At 41.4% G+C, this 24,409-nt stretch overlaps 1 protein-coding gene across 2 annotated transcripts; it reads right to left on the bottom strand.

The window, feature by feature from the left end:
• Positions 1-1,557: 1,557 nt before the first annotated feature.
• On the bottom strand, positions 1,558-22,779 carry LOC121844783 (low affinity immunoglobulin gamma Fc region receptor II-a-like). 2 transcript variants are annotated; one of them, XM_042315302.1, is made up of 8 exons: positions 22,481-22,778; positions 21,613-21,657; positions 11,723-11,983; positions 11,304-11,564; positions 7,007-7,282; positions 6,548-6,790; positions 5,340-5,465; positions 1,558-3,409 (listed from the first exon to the last, which is right to left on the bottom strand). In XM_042315302.1, exons 1-8 carry the CDS (start codon positions 22,503-22,505, stop codon positions 3,387-3,389), a joined length of 1,260 nt encoding a protein of 419 aa, XP_042171236.1. In that variant the 5' UTR covers positions 22,506-22,778; the 3' UTR covers positions 1,558-3,386. The 2 variants fall into 2 exon arrangements, with proteins under 2 accessions (XP_042171236.1, XP_042171237.1); XM_042315303.1 differs by lacking the exon at positions 7,007-7,282 and having other exon boundaries at positions 22,481-22,779.
• Between the last annotated feature and the right edge of the window lie 1,630 nt (positions 22,780-24,409).

Genomic DNA, 24,409 nt, shown 5'->3' with positions numbered 1-24,409 from the left:
CTCTATCATCCAGTTGATTTAATCCATCTCTATTATCCAGTTGATTTAATCCATCTCTATTATCCAGTTGATTTGAATCCATCTCTATTATCCAGCTGATTTTAATCTCCCTCTATTATCCAGTTGATTTTAATCCATCTCTATTATCCAGTTGATTTAATCTTCCTCTATTATCCAGTTGATTTAATCTCCCTCTATTATCCAGTTGATTGTAATCTCCCTCTATTATCCAGTTGATTTAATCCATCTCTATTATCCAGTTGATTTAATCCATCTCTATTATCCAGTTTATTTAATCTCCCTCTATTATCCAGTTCATTTTAATCCATCTCTATTATCCAGTTGATTTAATCTCCATCTCTATTATCCAGTTGATTTTAATCTCCCTCTATTATCCAGTTGATTTTGTAACTCCATCAGTTCCATCTTCTCCTCCCCCGAGAGGCTGGCTGGGGACCTCTGAGAAAGGGAAGTTACCTTAATGATCCAAGAGGCTGGCTGGGGACCTCTGAGAAAGGGAAGTTACCTTAACGATCACCTTTTCCTCCTCAGCTCTTCTGGTTTTAGCAATATCTCAAATTTAAAGAGCTCCCTCACTATCAATACATTTGGATATAAACCCCAAATCTATTCTGGATTGTCTGGAACCTGTTTTGTTGGAAACCTCTCTCTCCATATATCAGTAAGATCAAACGTCTCCATAAAAAGTATTAAACCCAAATTCTGATTGGTTGGGATAACTGGGGGGCATCTATCAGTTGAATTATCTATAGTGATGTTAAAGTCCCCTCCTATCAATAATAACGAATTGGGAAACGTAGATACTAGATAATAGATACATTTAGATAACCAATGAAATATATGTTTCTTTATAGATTCAAGCAACTCATCATTCTCATGTTTGGTGTTGTACCCATAGAAGTTTACAGTAATGAGTGTAATATCATTGTAACTGATTACAAGACAAATAAAGTGACCAAAGGGGTCACAGTCCGAGTGTAGAATATTACCACCAAAGGGGTCACAGAGTGTAGAATATTACCACCAAAGGGGTCACAGAGTGTAGAATATTACCACCAAAGGGGTCACAGAGTGTAGAATATTACCACCAAAGGGGTCACAGAGTGTAGAATATTACCACCAAAGGGGTCACAGAGTGTAGGGGTCACAGAGTGTAAATATTACCACCAAAGGGGTCACAGAGTGTAGAATATTACCACCAAAGGGGTCACAGAGTGTAGAATAGAAGAATATTACCACCAAAGGGGTCACAGAGTGTAGAATATTACACAGACCAGTGTAGAATATTACCACCAAAGGGGTCACAGAGTGTAGAATATTACACAGAGTGTAGAATATTACCACCAAAGGGGTCACAGAGTGTAGAATATTACCACCAAAGGGGTCACAGAGGTAGAATATTACCACCAAAGGGGTTACAGAGTGTAGAATATTACCACCAAAGGGGTTACAGAGTGTAGAATATTACCACCAAAGGTATTTTTCATTGTAGTGACACCAGCAGAGCGTTCAGATCCATGGGAAAGCCTAATATCGTTGCCCCACCGTGACCTCCAGAAGTTGGCATCAGCCAAAATTGAGTGAGACTCTTGAGAAAAGCAAACATCTGTTTGAAATTGTTTAGCAAATAAAAATAAGGCCTTGCACTTCACACTGTTCCGTAACCCCCTAGCATTAAGAGATAATATAGACAAAGACAAAACAACAAAGATTATATAAAAGTATAAACTGTAGTAGGATGAGTCAAAGACGTAGGAGCAGTGAACGTAAACGATGAAGAACCGAGATCTGACAGTTCCGTATCCCCCCTAGCATTAAGAGATAATATAGACAAAGACAAAACAACAAAGATTATATAAAAGGAATAGCTGTAGGAGCAGTGAATGTAAGGAACCGAGATCTGCACCATTTAAGTCAACTTAAAGTGAAAATATCTTATTCCATCAACTCTGAGCTAGACGTTATCCGGCTGTTGAAATTCAACTGAACATTATATTCAAGACCAAACCAAGGGTTCTCTGTAGTAAGAGAGACCAACAACCCTCTTTAGTGTAATCAGGAACTATTCTGAGAAATAAAATACAAAAGAATAATTTAAATTTAAGGGTACCTACTATTTTAAGTGCATATGAAAACTAATCACCAAAAAAAAATGTTTTACAAATACACGTTCCTAAGACCTTAGTTACTGTAGACATAAAAAATACAACTTTTCAGTCTTCTTCGTAAATTTGTAAACAGAATAGGCCTTCTCCTTCCTCCTTCCTCCCTCCCCGTGCAAGTGTAAACTCGTCATCAGAAGTGAGGGTGTGTCTGTTAAGTGTTTGGAAAGTAACCAAGGTTTGTTGTCAACGACACCTGTCGCATTGGAATGGTCTCCAGACATGACGCAGGGCAGAGTATTTACTTACGTTGTGAGCGTAAGGAAATCAAAAACATGTCGTTCTGTCTTTTTGACGATGGGGCCGAAAATCAACGGGAGTGTTTTATAAAAACAAGTGCCCGTTTTAATACAATTTCTCTGGTATCGGAATTTAAAACTATAATTAAAGTTTAAACCTACCTGTTGCTCTCAATGAAAGCCCGATGCACAGAATAATTCCCCCGAAACAACAAGCTGCTGACGTCTTCATTTCACATGTTTTTATTTTATTTTTATATATTGTTGCTAAAAGCTGTTTGTAATAGGAAAATAAAACTGAGTTCCGGTCAGTAAACCCGGGAAAAAAAGCCCAAAAGCCTCATAGGAACATAATCTAGGACAAACATAACAATTAAATGCGACACAAACGTGTTCAAGCAAGACCGGCAAGTAGAAGAGTGAAACAAAAAGTTACTTTCACTTTGTTTCACAGTGAGTTTAGTTGGTTATGGAAGCACGGAGAAAGAGAGCCAGCTAGTGGTTGTGATGTTTATTCATACAGGAATGAGGAAATTAATTTATGTTACAAAATGTCAGATAGTATCTAGATGTTAAATTGAAAAATAAAAAAACACGAGGCCTATATTACTTGTATATTCAAATCAATCAGTTATATTCTCAGATAGTCGTAGTCATATCAATGTCAGGAACAAAAACACACGTCGGTTGTATAGGTTACACAGCTGTTTACCAAAACAGTGGGTGGTTTTGTATTTTTGATCTGCAGATTACCCATTTAAAAGGACTGCTGCTGAATTAATTATACAACACAACATATATTGAAACACCTTAAAATAAGAAAAATCATATATATATATTTTTAAATGCCACTATTATGGGCCAGGAGAAGAAGAACTGTTTTGGGTGTAAATAACAGGTCCAGAATTAGAATGTTGTGTGTTCCATTCTGAGTGTTGTCATGGTGATCAGGTGTTTCTCAGCCTCACTGTTCTTCAAAACGCTCACCTGTCAATCACACGGAAATACTGTGTTTAGTTACTTAGAGATATACAGTATTACATAGAATCAGTAAGGTTAGTCACCTGTCAATCACACGGAAATATTGTGTTTAGTTACTTAGAGATATACAGTATTACATAGAATCAGTAGGGTTAGTCACCTGTCAATCACACGGAAATATTGTGTTTAGTTACTTAGAGATATACAGTATTACATTACATAGAATCAGTAGGGTTAAACCCCTGTCAATCACACAGAAATACTGTGTTTAGTTACTTAGAGATATACAGTATTACATTACATAGAATCAGTAGGGTTAAACCCCTGTCAATCACACAGAAATACTGTGTTTAGTTACTTAGAGATATACAGTATTACATTACATAGAATCAGTAGGGTTTAACCCCTGTTAATCAAACAGAAATACTGTGTTTAGTTACTTAGAGATATACAGTATTACATAGAATCAGTAGGGTTAGTCACCTGTCAATCAACATGGTTCAATCAGAGATACAGTTATCAACACATTACAACATGGTTCAATCAGAGCTACAGTTATCAACACATTACAACATGGTTCAATCAGAGATACAGTTATCAACACATTACAACATGGTTCAATCAGAGCTACAGTTATCAACACATTACAACATGGTTCAATCAGAGCTACAGTTATCAACACATTACAACATGGTTCAATCAGAGCTACAGTTATCAACACTTTATAACATGGTTCAATCAGAGATACAGTTATCAACACATTACAACATGGTTCAATCAGAGATACAGCTATCAACACTTTAATCATGGTTCAATCAGAACTCCAGTTATCAACACATTACAACATGGTTCAATCATGGTTCAATCAGAGATACAGTTATCAACACTAAGACATGGCTCAATCAGAGCTAGTTGTCAACTCTTTAAATCATGGTTCAATCAGAGATACAGTTATCAACTCTTTAAATCATGGTTCAATCAGAGCTAGTTGTCAACTCTTTAAATCATGGTTCAATCAGAGCTAGCTGTCAACTCTTTAAATCATGGTTCAATCAGAGCTAGTTGTCAACTCTTTAAATCATGGTTCAAAATCAGAGCTAGTTGTCAACTCTTTAAATCATGGTTCAATCAGAGCTAGTTGTCAACTCTTTAAATCATGGTTCAATCAGAGCTAGTTGTCAACTCTTTAAATCATGGTTCAATCAGAGCTAGTTGTGAACTCTTTAAATCATGGTTCAGTAATCAACACTAAGACATGGTTCAATCAGAGCTACAGTAATCAACACTAAGACATGGTTCAATCAGAGTAATCAACACTAAGACATGGTTCAATCAGAGCTACAGTAAGACATGGTTCAATCAGAGCTACAGTAATCAACACTAAGACATGGTTCAATCAGAGCTACAGTAATCAACACATGGTTCAAGACATGGTTCAATCATGGTTCAATCAGAGCTACAGTAATCAACACTAAGACATGGTTCAATCAGAGCTACAGTAATCAACACTAAGACATGGTTCAATCAGAGCTACAGTAATCAACACTAAGACATGGTTCAATCAGAGCTACAGTAATCAACACTAAGACATGGTTCAATCAGAGCTACAGTAATCAACACTAAGACATGGTTCAATCAGAGCTACAGTAATCAACACTAAGACATGGTTCAATCAGAGCTACAGTAATCAACACTTTAAGACATGGTTCAATCAGAGCTACAGTAATCAACACATTAAGACATGGTTCAATCAGAGCTACAGTAATCAACACTAAGACATGGTTCAATCAGAGCTACAGTAATCAACACTAAGACATGGTTCAATCAGAGCTACAGTAATCAACACTAAGACATGGTTCAGTGTCGTGACCCCGTTATAATGTATTTGTACAACAGGTTGTTGGAGCCAGTGGAATGTATGAACTCAGGTTCTTACCTTGAGCCCTACGTCTGATGCCTTTCACCAGCAGTATGACGGTCACCAGCAGGTAGGGACACACCACCAGTAGACTACTCAGCAGCCTGGGCAGAGACATGGACAACACTGGCACTGTAGTGGGGTCTTGGGGTTGGAGACAAAAAAAGACAAAGAGAAAGTTGACAAAGTCTTTTATACACACTAATACACACATTTTAAATGAAGTGTTTTTTCCCCCTGAAATGTACATATTTGTTACTGCAAAATACAACTTAATGGATGTATTTACCGTAGGTTTAATGGATGTATTTACCGTAGGTTTAATGGATGTATTTACCGTAGGTTTCAACTTAATGGATGTATTTACCGTAGGTTTAATGGATGTATTTACTGTAGGTTTAATTAATGGATGTATTTACCGTAGGTTTAATGGATGTATTTACCGTAGGTTTCAACTTAATGGATGTATTTACCGTAGGTTTAATGGATGTATTTACCGTAGGTTTAATGGATGTATTTACCGTAGGTTTAATGGATGTATTTACCGTAGGTTTAATGGATGTATTTACCGTAGGTTTAATGGATGTATTTACCGTAGGTTTAATGGATGTATTTACCGTAGGTTTAATGGATGTATTTACCGTAGGTTTCAACTTAATGGATGTATTTACCGTAGGTTTAATGGATGTATTTACCGTAGTTTTCAACTTAATGGATGTATTTACCGTAGGTTTAATGGATGTATTTACCGTAGGTTTAATGGATGTATTTACCGTAGTTTTCAACTTAATGGATGTATTTACCGTAGGTTTAATGGATGTATTTACCGTATGGATGTATTTACCGTAGGTTTAATGGATGTATTTACCGTAGGTTTCAACTTAATGGATGTATTTACCGTAGGTTTCAACTTAATGGATGTATTTACCGTAGGTTTCAACTTAATGGATGTATTTACCGTAGGTTTAATGGATGTATTTACCGTAGGTTTAATGGATGTATTTACCGTAGGTTTCAACTTAATGGATGTATTTACCGTAGGTTTCATGTATTTACCGTAGGTTTAATGGATGTATTTACCGTAGGTTTCAACTTAATGGATGTATTTACCGTAGGTTTCAACTTAATGGATGTATTTACCGTAGGTTTCAACTTAATGGATGTATTTACCATAGGTTTAATGGATGTATTCAACTTAATGGTACAAAGAGGGATTTAATTCACACCTGTCAGAGTCATCCGTCTCTCCGGTGATTCTCCTTCGGAGTTGGAACACTTGTAGAGTCCTTCGTCTGACCTGGATACTGCAGGGATGGTCATCTCTCCCGTAGTCTCTGTCCTGACGAGGGACCCATCTTTGTAGAAATCGGCTTTGAGGTCAGAGGGAGTTCCCTGATATCTGCAGCGCAGAGTCACAGAATCTCCCACAGTCACAGGAAGGGCAGGGCTCTCCAGGATCACAGCTCCAGCTGTATATAATATATAAACATCATATATAAACAGGTCTCTCCAGGATCACAGCTCCAGGTGTATATAATATATAATCATCATATATAAACAGGGCTCTCCAGGATCACAGCCCCAGCTGTATATAATATATTAACATCATATATAAACATAACATCAGCTATCTGAAACCAGATTAAACACTAAATACTATAATATTCGTAGATTTGTGGACATACCGTGTACTGTGATTTTGACAGCAGTGCTGTGTTCTCCAGACCCAGACTCACACCAGTACACCCCACTGTCTGATAGTATTAGTGACACGATGCATGAAAAACCTTGTTGTTTTCCCCAGTCGGTTCCACAAGCTGAAAGCTTCCCAGTCGATGTGTATCTCTTCAGTGTCCATCCAGCAGAGCTCCCTTGAACCTCACAGCTCACAATTAAAGACTCATATTCAAAGAACTGAGATCTGTTGGGACGGACACTCAGAGAGTCTGGAGGAGAGAGAACTGAGAGAAAGAGACAGAGAGAGATGCGTCAACAGCAACCTTGGGGAAATCCTCTGCATTATAATTATGTCACGTTCGTTTAGAGAAGGATTGGACCAAGGTGCAGCGTGGTAGGTGAACATCTTTGTTTATTTAAAAATGAACACCAATAAACAACAATATACAAAAACGAACGGAAAGTTCTGAAGGCTACACAGTAACGAACAAAATCAAGATCCCACAATCTAAGATGGGAAAAAGGGCTGCCTAAATAAGATCCCCAATCAGAGACAACGATAGACAGCTGCCTCAGTATGATCCCCAATCAGAGACAACGATACACAGCTGCCTCAGTATGATCCCCAATCAGAGACAACGATAAACAGCTGCCTCAGTATGATCCCCAATCAGAGACAACGATAAACAGCTGCCTCAGTATGATCCCCAATCATAGACAACGATAAACAGCTGCCTCTGATTGGGAACCATACTAGGCCAACAAAGAAATAGAAACATAGATTGCCCACCCTAGTCACACCCCGATCTAACAAAATAGAGAATAAAAAGGATGTCTAAGGTCAGGGCGTGACAGTACCACCCCCCAAAGTACAGTCTCCCGGCCGCAAACCTGAACCTTTAGGGGAGGGTCTGGGTGGTAATCTACCCTCAGTGGCGGCTCCAGTGCGGGACGCAGAACCCGCTCCGCACATGGCTGCACTAACTTTGGTGGCGCCTCTGGTGCCGTGATCGTCGCTCTGGACTGCCGACCATCACTGGAGGCTCTGGACTGCCGATCATCACTGGAGGCTCTGGACTGCCGACCGTCGCTGGAGGCTCTGGACTGCCGACCGTCGCTGGAGGCTCTGGACTGCCGACCGTCACTGGAGGCAACGGGCCATGGATCACCACTGGAGGCTTCGGGCCATGGATCATCATTAGAGGCTTCGGGCCATGGATCATCACTGGAGGCTTCGGGCCATGGATCATCACTGGAGGCTCTGGGCCATGGATCATCACTGGAGGCTCCGGGCCATGGATCATCACTGGAGGCAACGGGCCATGGATCATCACTGGAGGCTTCGGGCCATGGATGATCACTGGAGGCTTCAGGCCATGGATCATCACTGGAGGCTCCGGGCCATAGATCATCACTGGAGGCTCCGGGCCATGGATCATCACTGGAGGCTTCTGGCCATAGATCATCACTGGAAGCTTTGTGTGTGGAGCAGGCATAGGACGTACCGGGCTGGGGAGACACACAGGAGGCCTGGAGTGTAGAGCTGGCACAACATGTCCTGGACGGATGACAACCTTCGCACGGCAAGTGTGGGTAACTGGCACAGGACGTACCGGGCTGTGGAGGCGCACTGGAGACGGTGCGTAGAACCGGCACACATTGTACCGGAACGATAACACGCTCCTCAAAGCGAGTGCGGAGAGCTGGCACAGAATGTGCAGGGCTGGGGAGACGTACTGGAGACCCGGTCCGTGGGGCCGGGCACAGTCTTCACCAGACGGTTCCTCAGGACGAGTACGGAGAGCTGACTCAGGTGGCATTAAACTAAGGACACACTCTCCTTCAATTTCCCCATCAACTCATTAACTGTCTCTGAGTCCCTTCACTCCCCTCCAAGTTCACCTTCCTCTCCCAGACTGGCTCTGGTTCACTCCTTGACTCCACCGACCCCCCGTGTGCCACCCTCCCCAATACATTTTTGGGGCTGCCTCTCGTGCTTGCGTCGTGATTGCGAACCCCGGAGTCGTAGTTTACCGTCCTTCGCTGCCTCCACCTGCTTCCATGGCAGGGTCTTGTCCCCTGCCATTACCTCTTCCCATTGTCCATTATGTCCTCCATTATGTCCTCCACTCCCTTTTCTCCCGGGTCCAGGATCCCTGCTCCTCCTGGCCATGCTGCTTGGTCCTTTGGTGGTGGGATCTTCTGTCACGTTCGTTGAAATGATTGGACCAAGGCGCAGCGTAGAGTTCCACATTATATTTAATCGTGAAACTTACAACAAAAACAACAAAGAATATAACAAACGTGCAGTATTGCAGTGCACAAGGCAACTATACAAAAACAAGATCCCACAAACTAAGGTGGGAAAAAGGGCTGCCTAAATAAGATCCCCAATCAGAGACAACGATACACAGCTGCCTCAGTATGATCCCCAATCAGAGACAACGATACACAGCTGCCTCAGTATGATCCCCAATCAGAGACAATGATAGACAGCTGCCTCAGTATGATCCCCAATCAGAGACAACGATACACAGCTGCCTCAGTATGATCCCCAATCAGAGACAACGATACACAGCTGCCTCAGTATGATCCCCAATCAGAGACAACGATACACAGCTGCCTCAGTATGATCCCCAATCAGAGACAACGATAGACAGCTGCCTCTGATTGGGAACCATACCAGGCCAAACAAAGAAATAGAAAAACTAGAATGCCCACCCAAATCACACCCTGACCTAACCAAATAGAGAAATAAAAAGGATCTTTAAGGACAGGGCATGACACATTAACAGCAGATTTGTACATTTCCTCAGTGAAAACAATGTACTGAGCAAATGTCAAATGTACTTTTTACCAAAATACCATACAACAGACCATGTATTCACCCTGCTCACCCTAACTGACAAATAAACAAACCAAAACAAAGGCAAAGTCTTCTCATGCTTTGTTGATTTAAAAACATTTTTTGACTGAATTTGGCATAAGGGTCTGCTATACAAATTGATGGAAAGTGGTGTTGGGGGAAAAACATATGACATTATAAAATCCATGTACACAAACAACAAGTGTGCAGTTAAAATAGGCAAAAAACACACACATTTCTTCCCACAGGGCCGTGGGGTGAGACAGGGATGCAGCTTAAGCCCCAACCTCTGACATATATCAACGAATTGGTGCAGGCACTAGAAAAGTCTGCAGCACCCGGCCTCGCCCTACTAGAATCTGAAGTCAAATGTCTACTGTTTGATGATGATCTGGTGCTTCTGTCACCAACCAAGTAGGGCCTACAGCAGCACCTAGATATTCTGCACAGATTCTGTCAGACCTGGGCCCTGACAGTAAATCTCAGTAAGACCAAAATAATTGTGTTTAAAAAAAAGGTCCAGTCAGCCAGACCACAAATACAAATTCCATCTAGACACTGTTCCCCTAGAGAACACAAAAACTATACATACCTTGGCCTGAACATCAGCGCCACAGGTAACTATACATACCTTGGCCTGAACATCAGCGCCACAGGTAACTTCCACAAAGCTGTGAACGATCTGAGAGGCAAGGCAAGAAGGGCATTCTATGCCATCAACAGGAACATAACATTTGACATCCCAATTTGGATCTGGCTAAAAATACTTGAATCAGTTATAGAAACCATTGCCCTTTATGGTTGTGAGGTCTGGGGTCCGCTCACCAACCAAGACAAACACCAAATTTGAGACTCTGCATGCAGAATTCTGCAAAAATATCCTCAGTGTACAACGTAGAACACCAAATAATGCATGCAGAGCAGAATTAGGCCGATACCCACAAATTATCCAAATCCAGAAAAGAGCCGTTAAATTCTACAACCACCTAAAAGGAAGCGATTCCCAAACCTTCCATAACAAAGCCATCACCTACAGAGAGATGAAGCTGGAGAAGAGTCCCCTAAGCAAGCTGGTCCTGGGGCTCTGTTCACAAACACAAACACACCCCACAGAGCACCAGGACAGCAACACAATTAGACCCAATCAAATCATGAGAAAACAAAAAGAGAATTACTTGACACATTGGAATTAACAACAATACAGAACAAACTAGAATGCTATTTGGCCCAAAACAGAGAGTACACAGTGGCAGAACACCTGAAAAGTTTGACAGACAGACAGACAGACAGACAGACAGACAGACAGACAGACAGACAGACAGACAGACAGACAGACAGACAGACAGACAGACAGACAGCACTGAATTTCTGAATGGCTTAAAATGTGCATTTCCTAAAACAAAATAGAACTATTTGGAATGTGATTTTTTTTTCCTCACCTGTCAGAGTCATCAGCCTCTCCGGTGATTCTCCTTCAGAGTTGGAACACTTGTAGAGTCCTTCATCTGACTTGGATACTGCAGGGATGGTCATCTCTGCTGTAGTCTCAGTCCTGATGAGGGATCCATCTTTGTAGAAATCGGCTGTGAGGTTTGAGTGTGTTACATTAATTTCCTTGTCCTTTCTGTATCGGCAGCGCAGAGTCACAGAATGTCCCTCAGTCACAGGAAGGGCAGGGCTTTCCAGGATCACAGCCCCAGCTGTATATAATATATAAACATCATATATAAACAGGTCTCTCCAGGATCACAGCTCCAACTGTATATAATATATAATCATCATATATAAACATAACATCAGCTATCTGAAACCAGATTAAACACTAAACACTATAATATTAGTAGATTTGTGGACATACCATGTACTGTGATGTTGACAGCAGTGCTGTGTTCTCCAGACCCAGACTCACACCAGTACACCCCACTGTCTGATAGTATTAGTGACACGATGCATGAAAAACCTTGTTGTTTTCCCCAGTCGGTTCCACAAGCTGAAAGCTTCCCAGTCGATGTGTATCTCTTCAGTGTCCATCCAGCAGAGCTCTCTTGAACCTCACAGCTCACAATTAAAGACTCATATTCAAAGAACTGAGATCTGTTGGGACGGACGCTCAGAGATACTGGAGGAAGAGAGAGGGGGGGACAGAGAGGAGTGGGACACAGAGAGACAGAAAGACAGAGGAGGGGGAGACAGAGAGACAGGGAGACAGAGAGAGATAGAGGAAGGGGAGACAGAAAGAGAGAGAAAGGGTCAGTCTGAGAGATGTATCACTCTCACATCTAAGTTACTCTTTGATTAGTTCTACCAGTCTACACCAGATTCAATATGACACCCTTTGATTAGTTCTACCAGTCTACACCAGATTCAATATGACACCCTTTGATTAGTTCTACCAGTCAACACCAGATTCAATATGAAATCCTTTGATTATTCTACCAGTCTACACCAGATTCAATATGAAACCATTTGATTAGTTCTACCAGTCTACACCAGATTCAATATGAAATCCTTTGATTATTCTACCAGTCTACACCAGATTCAATATGAAACCATTTGATTAGTTCTACCAGTCTACACCAGATTCAATATGAGACCATTTGATTAGTTCTACCAGTCTACACCAGATTCAATATGAGACCATTTGATTAGTTCTACCAGTCTACACCAGATTCAATATGAGACCCTGGTTTGAACCCAGATCTCCTGCACCGCAAATGACTGTTTTAGCCCACTGAGCTTAAAACCTGTTAAGGAGGCTGCGGATTTTCGCAGCTTTTTGTTAAAAATCGCATTTCAGCGTCCTGCTACTCATGCCAGGAATATAGTATATGCATATGATAAGTGTGTGTGTATAGAAAACACTCTGAAGTCTCTAAAACTGGTTAAATCGTGTCTGTGGCTATAACATAACGTGTTTAGGAGTAAAAATCCTTCGAAAAACTGTTCACCAAAAACACAAAAATAATATTCATCCGCCAGTCAATGTATTGTCTAAGGCTGAAGAAAATACATGAGGATCCCCTGTAAACGCCTACAGCACGATGTCGCCAGTACTGGCATTTTCAGTCTGCTTTATCCTTGGTTAGATGACGTATTGGCACTACCTTTCTTGGGGCGCACCACAGGATGTTATGAAAGTGAAAACATGGAGTATGATTTCAAGACTTGCTGCTATCGAATACAGATCGCCCCGTGATCAATTTGATAGATTATTAACGTTTATTAATACCTAAAGTTGGTTTAGAAAAGTAATTTGAAGTAATTTGTAAAAGTTTATAGGCAACTTTTGTAATTTTAAAAAGTGACGTTGCGTCTTGTAAAGGGGCATTTTTCTGGATCAGACCGGTCTTCAGCAAATCACATTTTGGGTATACAATGACGGATTTAATCGGGAAAAAGACCCAATTGTGATGTTTATGTGACATATAGGAGTGCCAAGAAAGAAGCTCGTCAAAGGTAATGAATGTTTTATATTTTATTTCTGCGTTTTGGGTAGAGCTGGCTACCGCAAAATCTGTTGTTTTGTTGACGGTCTGGTATTCTGGGGGGTGCATGCTATCAGATAATAGCTTCTCATGCTTTCGCCGAAAAGCATTTTACAAATCTGACTTGGTGGCTAGATTCACAACAAGTGTAGCTTTAATTCAGTACCTTGCATGTGTGTTTTAATGAAAGTTTGAGTTTTATCGAAAACTATAGGTGGCGCTCTAAAATTTCCGCTGATTTGATTCCGCCACAGGGACCAAGTCCCAAACAAGTAAGCCTTGTGTACCCAATACAAGTCTTCATGTCTCAGACCAGGTTACTTGTCATCACGTGGGCGTGTTTCAACAAACCACTTCTGTTACACAGTAGTCTTTCCAACTAAACCAAATCATTGACTCAGTCATTCAAACTGTTGGCTGTTGAAGAGGCTGACTGAGACTGCAAGCAGGTGACATCACAGAGAGAAGAGTCTTGTAAAAAGCACGAGCTGACTCACATCCAGGTGACATCACAGGTGACATCACAGAGAGAATAGTCTTGTAAAAAGCACTAGCTGACTCACATCCAGGTGACATCACAGAGAGAATAGTCTTGTAAAAAGCACTGACTCACATCCAGGTGTCATCACAGAGAGAATATTATTGTAAAAAGCACTGACTCACATCCAGGTGACATCACAGAGAGAATAGTCTTGTAAAAAGCAATAGCTGACTCACATCCAGGTGTCATCACAGAGAGAATAGTCTTGTAAAAAGCACTAGCTGACTCACATCCAGGTGACATCACAGAGAGAATAGTCTTGTAAAAAGCACTAGCTGACTCACATCCAGGTGACATCACAGAGAGAATAGTCTAAAAGCTGACTGACATCCAGGTGTCATCACAGAGAGAATAGTCTTGTAAAAAGCACTGACTCACATCCAGGTGACATCACAGAGAATAGTCTTGTAAAAATCACTAGCTGACTCACATCCAGGTGTCATCACAGAGAATAGTCTTGTAAAAATCACTAGCTGACTCACATCCAGGTGTCATCACAGAGAGAATTGTCTTGTAAAAAGCACTAGCTGACTCACATCCAGGTGACATCACAGAGAGAATAGTCTTGTAAAAATCACTAGCTGACTCACATCCAGGTGTCATCACAGAGAATAGTCTTGTAAAAAGCACTGACTGACTCCAGGTGACATCACAGGTGACATCACAGAGAGAATAGTCTTGTAAAAAGCACTAGCTGACTCACATCCAGGTGACATCACAGAGAGAATAGTCTTGTAAAAAGCACTGACTCACATCCAGGTGTCATCACAGAGAGAATAGTCTTGTAAAAGCACTGACTCACATCCAGGTGACATCACAGAGAGAATAGTCTTGTAAAAGCAATAGACTGACATCCAGGTGTCATCACAGAGAGAATAGTCTTGTAAAAACTGCTCACATCCAGGTGTCATCACAGACTTGTAAAAAGCACACTCCAGGTGACATCACAGAGAGAATAGTCTTGTAAAAATCACTAGCTGACTCACATCCAGGTGACATCACAGAGAGAATAGTCTTGTAAAAAGCACTGACTCACATCCAGGTGTCATCACAGAGAGAATAGTCTTGTAAAAAGCACTGACTCACATCCAGGTGACATCACAGAGAGAATAGTCTTGTAAAAATCACTAGCTGACTCACATCCAGGTGACATCACAGAGAGAATAGTCTTGTAAAAAGCACTAGCTGACTCACATCCAGGTGACATCACAGAGAGAATAGTCTTGTAAAAATCACTAGCTGACTCACATCCAGGTGTCATCACAGAGAATAGTCTTGTAAAAAGCACTAGCTGACTCACATCCAGGTGACATCACAGAGAGAATAGTCTTGTAAAAAGCACTAGCTGACTCACATCCAGGTGACATCACAGAGAGAATAGTCTTGTAAAAATCACTAGCTGACTCACATCCAGGTGACATCACAGAGAGAATAGTCTTGTAAAAGCACTAGCTGACTCACATCCAGGTGACATCACAGAGAGAATAGTCTTGTAAAAGCTGACTGACATCCAGGTGTCATCACAGAGAGAATAGTCTTGTAAAAAGCACTGACTCACATCCAGGTGACATCACAGAGAGAATAGTCTTGTAAAAATCACTAGCTGACTCACATCCAGGTGTCATCACAGAGAGAATAGTCTTGTAAAAAGCACTAGCTGACTCACATCCAGGTGTCATCACAGAGAGAATAGTCTTGTAAAAAGCACTGACTCACATCCAGGTGACATCACAGAGAGAATAGTCTTGTAAAAAGCACTAGCTGACTCACATCCAGGTGACATCACAGAGAGAATAGTCTTGTAAAAAGCACTGACTCACATCCAGGTGTCATCACAGAGAGAATAGTCTTGTAAAAAGCACTGACTCACATCCAGGTGTCATCACAGAGAGAATAGTCTTGTAAAAAGCACTGACTCACATCCAGGTGACATCACAGAGAGAATAGTCTTGTAAAAAGCACTGACTCACATCCAGGTGTCATCACAGAGAGAATAGTCTAAAAGCTGACTCACATCCAGGTGTCATCACAGAGAGAATAGTCTTGTAAAAAGCACTAGCTGACTCACATCCAGGTGTCATCACAGAGAGAATAGTCTTGTAAAAAGCACTGACTCACATCCAGGTGTCATCACAGAGAGAATAGTCTTGTAAAAAGCACTGACTCACATCCAGGTGTCATCACAGAGAGAATAGTCTTGTAAAAAGCACTGACTCACATCCAGGTGTCATCACAGAGAGAATAGTCTAAAAGCTGACTCACATCCAGGTGTCATCACAGAGAGAATAGTCTTGTAAATAGCACTAGCTGGCTCACATCCAGGTGTCATCACAGAGAGAATAGTCTTGTAAAAAGCACTAGCTGACTCACAGGTGACATCACAGGTGTCATCACTCACATCCAGGTGACATCACAGAGAATAGTCTTGTAAAAAGCACTGACTCACATCCAGGTGTCATCACAGAGAGAATAGTCTTGTAAAAAGCACTGACTCACATCCAGGTGTCATCACAGAGAGAATAGTCTTGTAAAATCACAGCAGAATAGTCTTGTAAAAGCTGACTCACATCCAGGTGTCATCACAGAGAGAATAGTCTTGTAAAAAGCACTGACTCACATCCAGGTGTCATCACAGAGAGTCTTGTAAAAAGCAGTCTTGTCATCAAAGAATAGTCTTGTAAAAAGCACTGACTCACATCCAGGTGTCATCACAGAGAGAATAGTCTTGTAAAAAGCACTAGCTGACTCACATCCAGGTGTCATCACAGAGAGAATAGTCTTGTAAAAAGCACTAGCTGACTCACATCCAGGTGTCATCACAGAGAGAATAGTCTTGTAAAAATCACTAGCTGACTCACATCCAGGTGTCATCACAGAGAGAATAGTCTTGTAAAAAGCACTGACTCACATCCAGGTGTCATCACAGAGAGAATAGTCTTGTAAAAAGCACTGACTCACATCCAGGTGTCATCACAGAGAGAATAGTCTTGTAAAAAGCACTAGCTGACTCACATCCAGGTGTCATCACAGAGAATAGTCCAGGACTCACATCCAGGTGTCATCACAGAGAATAGTCTTGTAAAAATCACTAGCTGACTCACATCCAGGTGTCATCACAGAGAGAATTGTCTTGTAAAAAGCACTAGCTGACTCACATCCAGGTGACATCACAGAGAGAATAGTCTTGTAAAAATCACTAGCTGACTCACATCCAGGTGTCATCACAGAGAATAGTCTTGTAAAAAGCACTAGCTGACTCACATCCAGGTGACATCACAGAGAGAATAGTCTTGTAAAAAGCACTGACTCACATCCAGGTGACATCACAGACTGACATCCAGGTGTCATCACAGAGAGAATAGTCTTGTAAAAAGCACTGACTCACATCCAGGTGACATCACAGAGAGATAGTCTTGTAAAAACTCTGACTCAGCCAGGTGACATCACAGAGAGAATAGTCTTGTAAAAAGGTGTCAGGTGTCATCACAGAGAATAGTCTTGTAAAAGCACTGACTCACATCCAGGTGTCATCACAGAGAGAATAGTCTTGTAAAAAGCACTGACTCACATCCAGGTGACATCACAGAGAATAGTCTTGTAAAAATCACTAGCTGACTCACATCCAGGTGTCATCACAGAGAGAATAGTCTTGTAAAAAGCACTGACTCACATCCAGGTGTCATCACAGAGAGAATAGTCTTGTAAAAAGCACTGACTCACATCCAGGTGTCATCACAGAGAGAATAGTCTTGCAAAAGCACTGACTCATATCCAGAAAGGTGCTGACGACAGAGGGTCAAATCAAAACAATTTTCATTTGTCACACCCGCCGAACACAACAGTTGAATACACAGGTATTTCACCTTACAGTGAAATTTTAACTTACAAGCCCTTAACCAACAATGCAGTGTTAAAACCTCTTGCGACGATCAAACCCGGATCCGGGAGCGTAATCATAGCCTCAAACGCATTAGCATAACGCAGCGGTCATAAATACCCCTAGAAACTAGATCATTACCAAAACGCAACGTTTCCTATTCATGAAAATCGCAAATGAAATGAAATAAATATATTCAAACACAAGCTTAGCCTTTTGTTAACAACACTGTCATCTCAGATTTTCAAAATATGTGTTACAGCCAACGCTAGACAAGCATTTGTGTAAGTTTATCATGGCATAATGCTATGCTAGGCTCTGCTGGCAGCAGGCAACATTTTCACGAAAATAAGAAAAGCAACCAAATTAAATCATTTACCTTTGAAGAACTTCAGATGCTTTCACTCAGGAGACTCCCAGTTAGATGGCAAATGTTCCTTTTTTCCAAAAATATTATTTTTGTAGGCTCCCGTTTCTTCATCAGGCTTGGCTGAGAAATCGACCGGAAAATGCTGCAACTATAACGCCAAAACGGCAAACCTTTTTCAAATTAGCTCCATAATATCGACAGAAACACGGCAAACGTTGTTTTTAACATATATATTCGATAATATATCCATCGAGGCAATTGGTTTCTCATAAGAAGCGATTGGAAAAATGGCTACCTCAGTATTTTACGCGAGATTTTCTGCGGGAGACATCATGTGACCACTCGCTATATATGGTCCCTTACGGCTATTCTTCAATGGAAATGCCTAAAAATACGCCACAATGCTGTAGACACCTTGGGGAATGCGTGGAAAACGTAAGCTCATTCATAGCTCATAGCTCATTCACAGCCATATAAGGAGTCATTGGCATGAGGCGTTTCAAAAAATGCGACACTTCCTGGTTGGATTTGTAGCTGGGTTTCGCCTGTAACATCAGTTCTGTGGCACTCACAGACAATATCTTTGCAGATTTGGAAACGTCAGAGTGTTTTCTTTCCAAAGCTGTCAATTATATGCATAGTCGAGCATCTTTTCGTGACAAAATATCTTGTTTAAAACGGGAACGTTTTTCATCGAACATTTTTAATAGCGCCCCCTAATGCATAACTGGTTGAAAAATACCTAAAATAATAAATAAACATAACAAATAATTAAAGAGCAGCAGTAAAATAGCAATAGATAGGCGTTATACAGGGTTATCGGTACAGAGTCAATGTGGAGACTATATACAGGGGGTACCGGTGCAGAGTCAATGTGGAGGCTATATACAGGGTTACGGGTACAGAGTCAATGTGGAGGCTATATACAGGGTATTACAGAGTCAATGTATATACAGAGTCAAGTCAATGTGGAGGCTATACAGAGTCAATGTGGAGGCTATATACAGGGGTACCGGTACAGAGTCAATGTGGAGGGTACTCAATGTGGAGGCTATATACAGGGGAGTCAATGTGGAGACTATATACAGGTACAGAGTCAATGTGGAGGCTATATACAGGGGGAGGCTATATACAGGGTGTTACCGGTACAGAGTCAATGTGGAGGCTATATACAGGGGTACCGGTACAGAGTCAATGTGGAGGCTATATACAGGGGAGTCAATGTGGAGGCTATATACAGGGGGTACCGGTACAGAGTCAATGTGGAGGCTATATACAGGGGGTACCGGTACAGAGTCAATGTGGAGACTATATACAGGGGGTACCGGTACAGAGTCAATGTGGAGACTATATACAGGGGTACCAGTACAGAGTCAATGTGGAGACTATATACAGGGGTACCGGTACAGAGTCAATGTGGAGCTATATACAGGGGGTACAGAGTCAATGTGGAGACTATATACAGGGGGTACCGTACAGAGTCAATGTGAATAGTCTGGTCAATGTGGAGACTATATTACCGATCAATGTGAATAGTCTGGGTAGCCATTTGATTAGCTGTTCAGGAGTCTGAATGCTTGGCACTCTGGTACAGCTTACCATGCGGTAGCAGAGAGAACAGTCTATGACTAGTGTGGCTGGAGTCTTTGACAATTTTAAGGGCCTTCCTCTGACACCGCCTGTCATAGAGGTCCTGGATGGCAGGCAGCTCAGCCCCAGTGATGTCCAGGGTTGAACGCATTCCCCTCTGTAGTGCCTTGAGGTCGGAGGCAGAGCAGTTGCCATACCAGGCAGTGATGCAACCCGTCAGGATGCTCTCGATGGTGCAGCTGTAAAACCTTTTGAGGCTCTGAGGACCCATGCTAAATCTTTTCTGTCACCTGAAGAGGAAAAGGTTTTGTCTGGAGTAAATCCATCTCGTCTGACTCATTTAAAGAAAAATGATTTGTCTAGTTCAAGATGACTAATCGCTGTTCTGATTTCCAGAAGCTCTTTTCGGTCATAAGAGACGGGTAGCAACAACATTATGCATAAAATAAGTTACAAACAATGCGAAATAAACTAACAAAATAGCACAGAGCCCATAAAACAGCAGCCATCCACTCCGGCGCCTTCTTAAATCACATTTAAGATTAAAGAAAGAAAGAATGTCACAATCTAAATCTGCTCCAAACAATTAGAACGTCAGGAAGGTGACCTCACAGAGAGAAAGAACTAGCTTTGGTTGTCAGGAAGGTGACCTCACAGAGAGAAAGAACTAGCTTTGGTTGTCAGGAAGGTGACCTCACAGAGAGAAAGAACTAGCTTTGGTTGTCAGGAAGGTGACCTCACAGAGAGAAAGAACTAGCTTTGGTTGTCAGGAAGGTGACCTCACAGAGAGAAACAACTAGCTTTGGTTGTCAGGAAGGTGACCTCACAGAGAGAAACAACTAGCTTTGGTTGTCAGGAAGGTGACCTCACAGAGAGAAACAACTAGCTTTGGTTGTCAGGAAGGTGACCTCACAGAGAGAAACAACTAGCTTTGGTTGTCAGGAAGGTGACCTCACAGAGAGAAACAACTAGCTTGTGTCTGCTACGTTGTTGGAGACAGACCTCCCAATTGTATTCCTGTGCAGTTTTTTGTTGTCGTCTTGTCTAGCTAGAAGAGAACTGAGAAGGGAACTGAGAAGAGAAACGCTTTACCTGCTTGACCACAAGACCTTCCTTCTGGCCCTGCTCATGCGTAAGCTACTCAGTAACCTATGTACTGCTCACTGACTGGTTGCAGAAACACAACACACACAACACACACACACAAGATCACTACACCAGACAGAGAATCACAACTACAGACTTGATATGAGAGGAGTAGCAGGAGTAGAGAGAGAGAAGAGGAGGAGAGGAGAAGAAGAGGAGAAGAGGAGGGAGAGACTTGATATGAGAGGAGTAGCAGGAGTAGAGAGAGAGAAGAGGAGGAGAGGAGAAGAAGAGGAGAAGAGGAGGAGAGGAGAAGAAGAGGAGAAGAGGAGGGAGAGACTTGATATGAGAGGAGTAGCAGGAGTAGAGAGAGAGAGAAGAGGAGAGCAAGAGGAGAAGAAGAGGAGGGAGAGACTTGATATGAGAAGAGAAACAGGAGTAGAGAGAGAGAGAGAGAAGAGGAGAGGAGAAGAAGAGGAGAGAAGAATAAGAGGAGGGAGAGACTTGATATGAGAGGAGTAGCAGGAGTAAACAGAGAGAGAGAAGAGGAGAATAAGAGGAGGGAGAGACTTGATATGAGAGGAGTAGCAGGAGTAAACAGAGAGAGAGAGAGAGAGAATAAGAGGAGGGAGAGACTTGATATGAGAGGAGTAGCAGGAGTAAACAGAGAGAGAGAAGAGGAGAATAAGAGGAGGGAGAGACTTGATATGAGAGGAGTAGCAGGAGTAAACAGAGAGAGAGAAGAGGAGAATAAGAGGAGTAGGGAAATTGAGCAGGTGATGAATAAATAGATACATACCTCCATTATGACTGAGGCCGGAGTATACCAGTGTACTGAACAGCACTGAAACACAGAGAAAACTATCACTACGGTACATGATGTAAACACTGAGCTGTTCCACAGATATTAAACTATATAGATATTAAACTATACAGATATTAAACTATACAGATATTAAACTATAGAGATATATTAAACTATAGAGATATTAAACAATACAGATATTAAACTATATAGATATTAAAACTATACAGATATTAAACTATACAGATATTAAACTATAAAGATATTTAACTATAGAGATATTAAACTGTATAGATATTAAACAATACAGATATTAAACTATAGAGATATTAAACAATATAGATATTAAACTATAGAGATATTAAACTATAGAGATATTAAACTATATAGATATTAAACTGTATAGATATTAAACTATAGAGATATTAAACTATATAGATATTAAACAAGACATATATTAAACAATATAGATATTAAACTATACAGATATTAAACAATACAGATATTAAACTATACAGATATTAAACTATACAGATATTAAACTATAGAGATATTAAACTATATAGATATTAAACTATACAGATATTAAACTATAGAGATATTAAACTATACAGATATTAAACTATAGAGATATTAAACTATAGAGATATTAAACTATAGAGATATTAAACTATATAGATATTAAACTATAGAGATATTAAACTATAGAGATATTAAACTATACAGATATTAAACTATACAGATATTAAACTATACAGATATTAAACTATATAGATATTAAACTATATAGATATTAAACTATACAGATATTAAACTATACAGGTATTAAACTATACAGGTATTAAACCATATAGGTACTCACAGAGTAGAAGACAGGTGTGTTCCATCTCAATGTATTCTATCACTTCCTCTCTCTAAACGCTTTAATGACTTATATCCTGTCCACCCAGCCTATTCTCTCCACACTGCCCACTTCCTCTCTGCTGAGAAGGGCTGGGAGGTGTGAAAGACCGTGTGGTGATGTGAGGGGGGTAGAGAGAGAAGAATGCTTATTTGAGTTTTTCTTGCCATAATATGGACTTATACGGCTTCTTCTTCTGTATACAACACCTACCTTGTAACAACACAACTGATGGCGTTCTGCATTAGCATCGAACAGCCCCTGTGATATGCAGCTGTTCAGGGAAGCTAGAAACCATTATACACAGGCAGTTAGAAAAGCCAAGGCTAGCTTTTTCAAGCAGAAATTTGCTTCCTGCAACACAAACTCAAAAAAGTTCTGGGACACTGTAAAGTCCATGGAGAATAAGAACACCTCCTCCCAGCTGCCCACTGCACTGAAGTTAGGAAACACTGTCACCACTGATAAATCCACCATAATTGAGAATTTCAATAAGCATTTTTCTATGGCTGGCCATGCTTTCCACCTGGCTACTCCTACCCCGGTCAACAGCACTGTACCCCCCACAGCAACTCGCCCAAGCCTTCCCCATTTCTCTTTCTCCCAAAATCGTTCAGCTGATGTTCTGAAAGAGCTGCAAAATCTGGACCCCTACGCTAGACACCCTGGACCCTTTCTTTCCAAATTATCTGCCGAAATTGTTGCCACCCCTATTACTAGCCTGTTCAACCTCTCTTTCGTGTCATCTGAGATTCCCAAAGATTGGAAAGCAGCTGCGGTCATCCCCCTCTTCAAAGGGGGGGACACTATTGACCCAAACTGCTACAGACCTATATCTATCCTACCATGCCTTTCTAAGGTCTTCGAAAGCCAAGTGAACAAACAGATTACCGACCATTTCTAATCTCACCATACCTTCTCTGCTATGCAATCTGGTTTCAGAGCTGGTCATGGGTGCACCTCAGCCACGCTCAAAGTCCTAAACGATATCTTAACCGCCATCGATAAGAAACATTACTGTGCAGCCGTATTCATTGATCTGGCCAAGGCTTTCGACTCTGTTAATCACCACATCCTCATCGGCAGACTCGACAACCTTGGTTTCTCAAATGATTGCCTCGCCTGGTTCACCAACTACTTCTCTGATAGAGTTCAGTGTGTCAAATTGGAGGGTCTGCTGTCCGGACCTCTGGCAGTCTCTATGGGGGGTTCAATTCTGCCACAGGGTTCAATTCTTGGACTCTGTATACATCAATGAGGTCTCTCTTGCTGCTGGTGAGTCTCTGATCCACCTCTACGCACACGACACCATTCTGTATACTTCTGGCCCTTCTTTGGACACTGTGTTAACAACCCTCCAGGCAAGCTTCAATGCCATACAACTCTCCTTCCGTGGCCTCCAATTGCTCTTAAATACAAATAAAAATAAATGCATGCTCTTCAACCGATCGCTACCTGCACCTGCCCGCCTGTCCAACATCACTACTCTGGGCGGCTCTGACTTAGAATACGTGGACAACTACAAATACTTAGGTGTCTGGTTAGACTGTAAACTCTCCTTCCAGACCCATATCAAACATCTCCAATCCAAAGTTAAATCTAGAATTGGCTTCCTATTTCGCAACAAAGCATCCTTCACTCATGCTGCCAAACATACCCTTGTACAACTGACCATCCTACCAATCCTCAACTTTGGCGATGTCATTTGCAAAATAGCCTCCAATACCCTACTCAACAAATTGGATTTAGTCTATCTCAGTGCAATCCGTTTTGTCACCAAAGCCCCATATACTACCCACCATTGCGACCTGTACGCTCTCGTTGGCTGGCCCTCGCTTCATACTCGTCGCCAAACCCACTGGCTCCATGTCATCTACAAGACCCTGCTAG

This window comes from Oncorhynchus tshawytscha, unplaced genomic scaffold (genome assembly GCF_018296145.1).
Source record: "Oncorhynchus tshawytscha isolate Ot180627B unplaced genomic scaffold, Otsh_v2.0 Un_contig_976_pilon_pilon, whole genome shotgun sequence".
Taxonomy (NCBI): Eukaryota; Metazoa; Chordata; class Actinopteri; order Salmoniformes; family Salmonidae; genus Oncorhynchus; species Oncorhynchus tshawytscha.
The sequence above is the reverse complement of the archived record's forward strand: the minus strand, read 5'-3'. Positions and strand labels throughout refer to the sequence as shown.

What these genes read in the sequence shown, in the direction of transcription:
- LOC121844783 (XM_042315302.1), bottom strand. Translation starts at nt 22,505, where the DNA reads ATGGAACACACCTGTCTTCTACTCT. An exon ending in CGGCCTCAGTCATAATGGAG is followed by an intron (nt 11,984 to 21,612) that starts GTATGTATCTAT and finishes CTCTTCCTCCAG; the next exon opens with TATCTCTGAGCGTCCGTCCC. An exon ending in GAGGCTGATGACTCTGACAG is followed by an intron (nt 7,283 to 11,303) that starts GTGAGGAAAAAA and finishes TCTTTCTCTCAG; the next exon opens with TTCTCTCTCCTCCAGACTCT.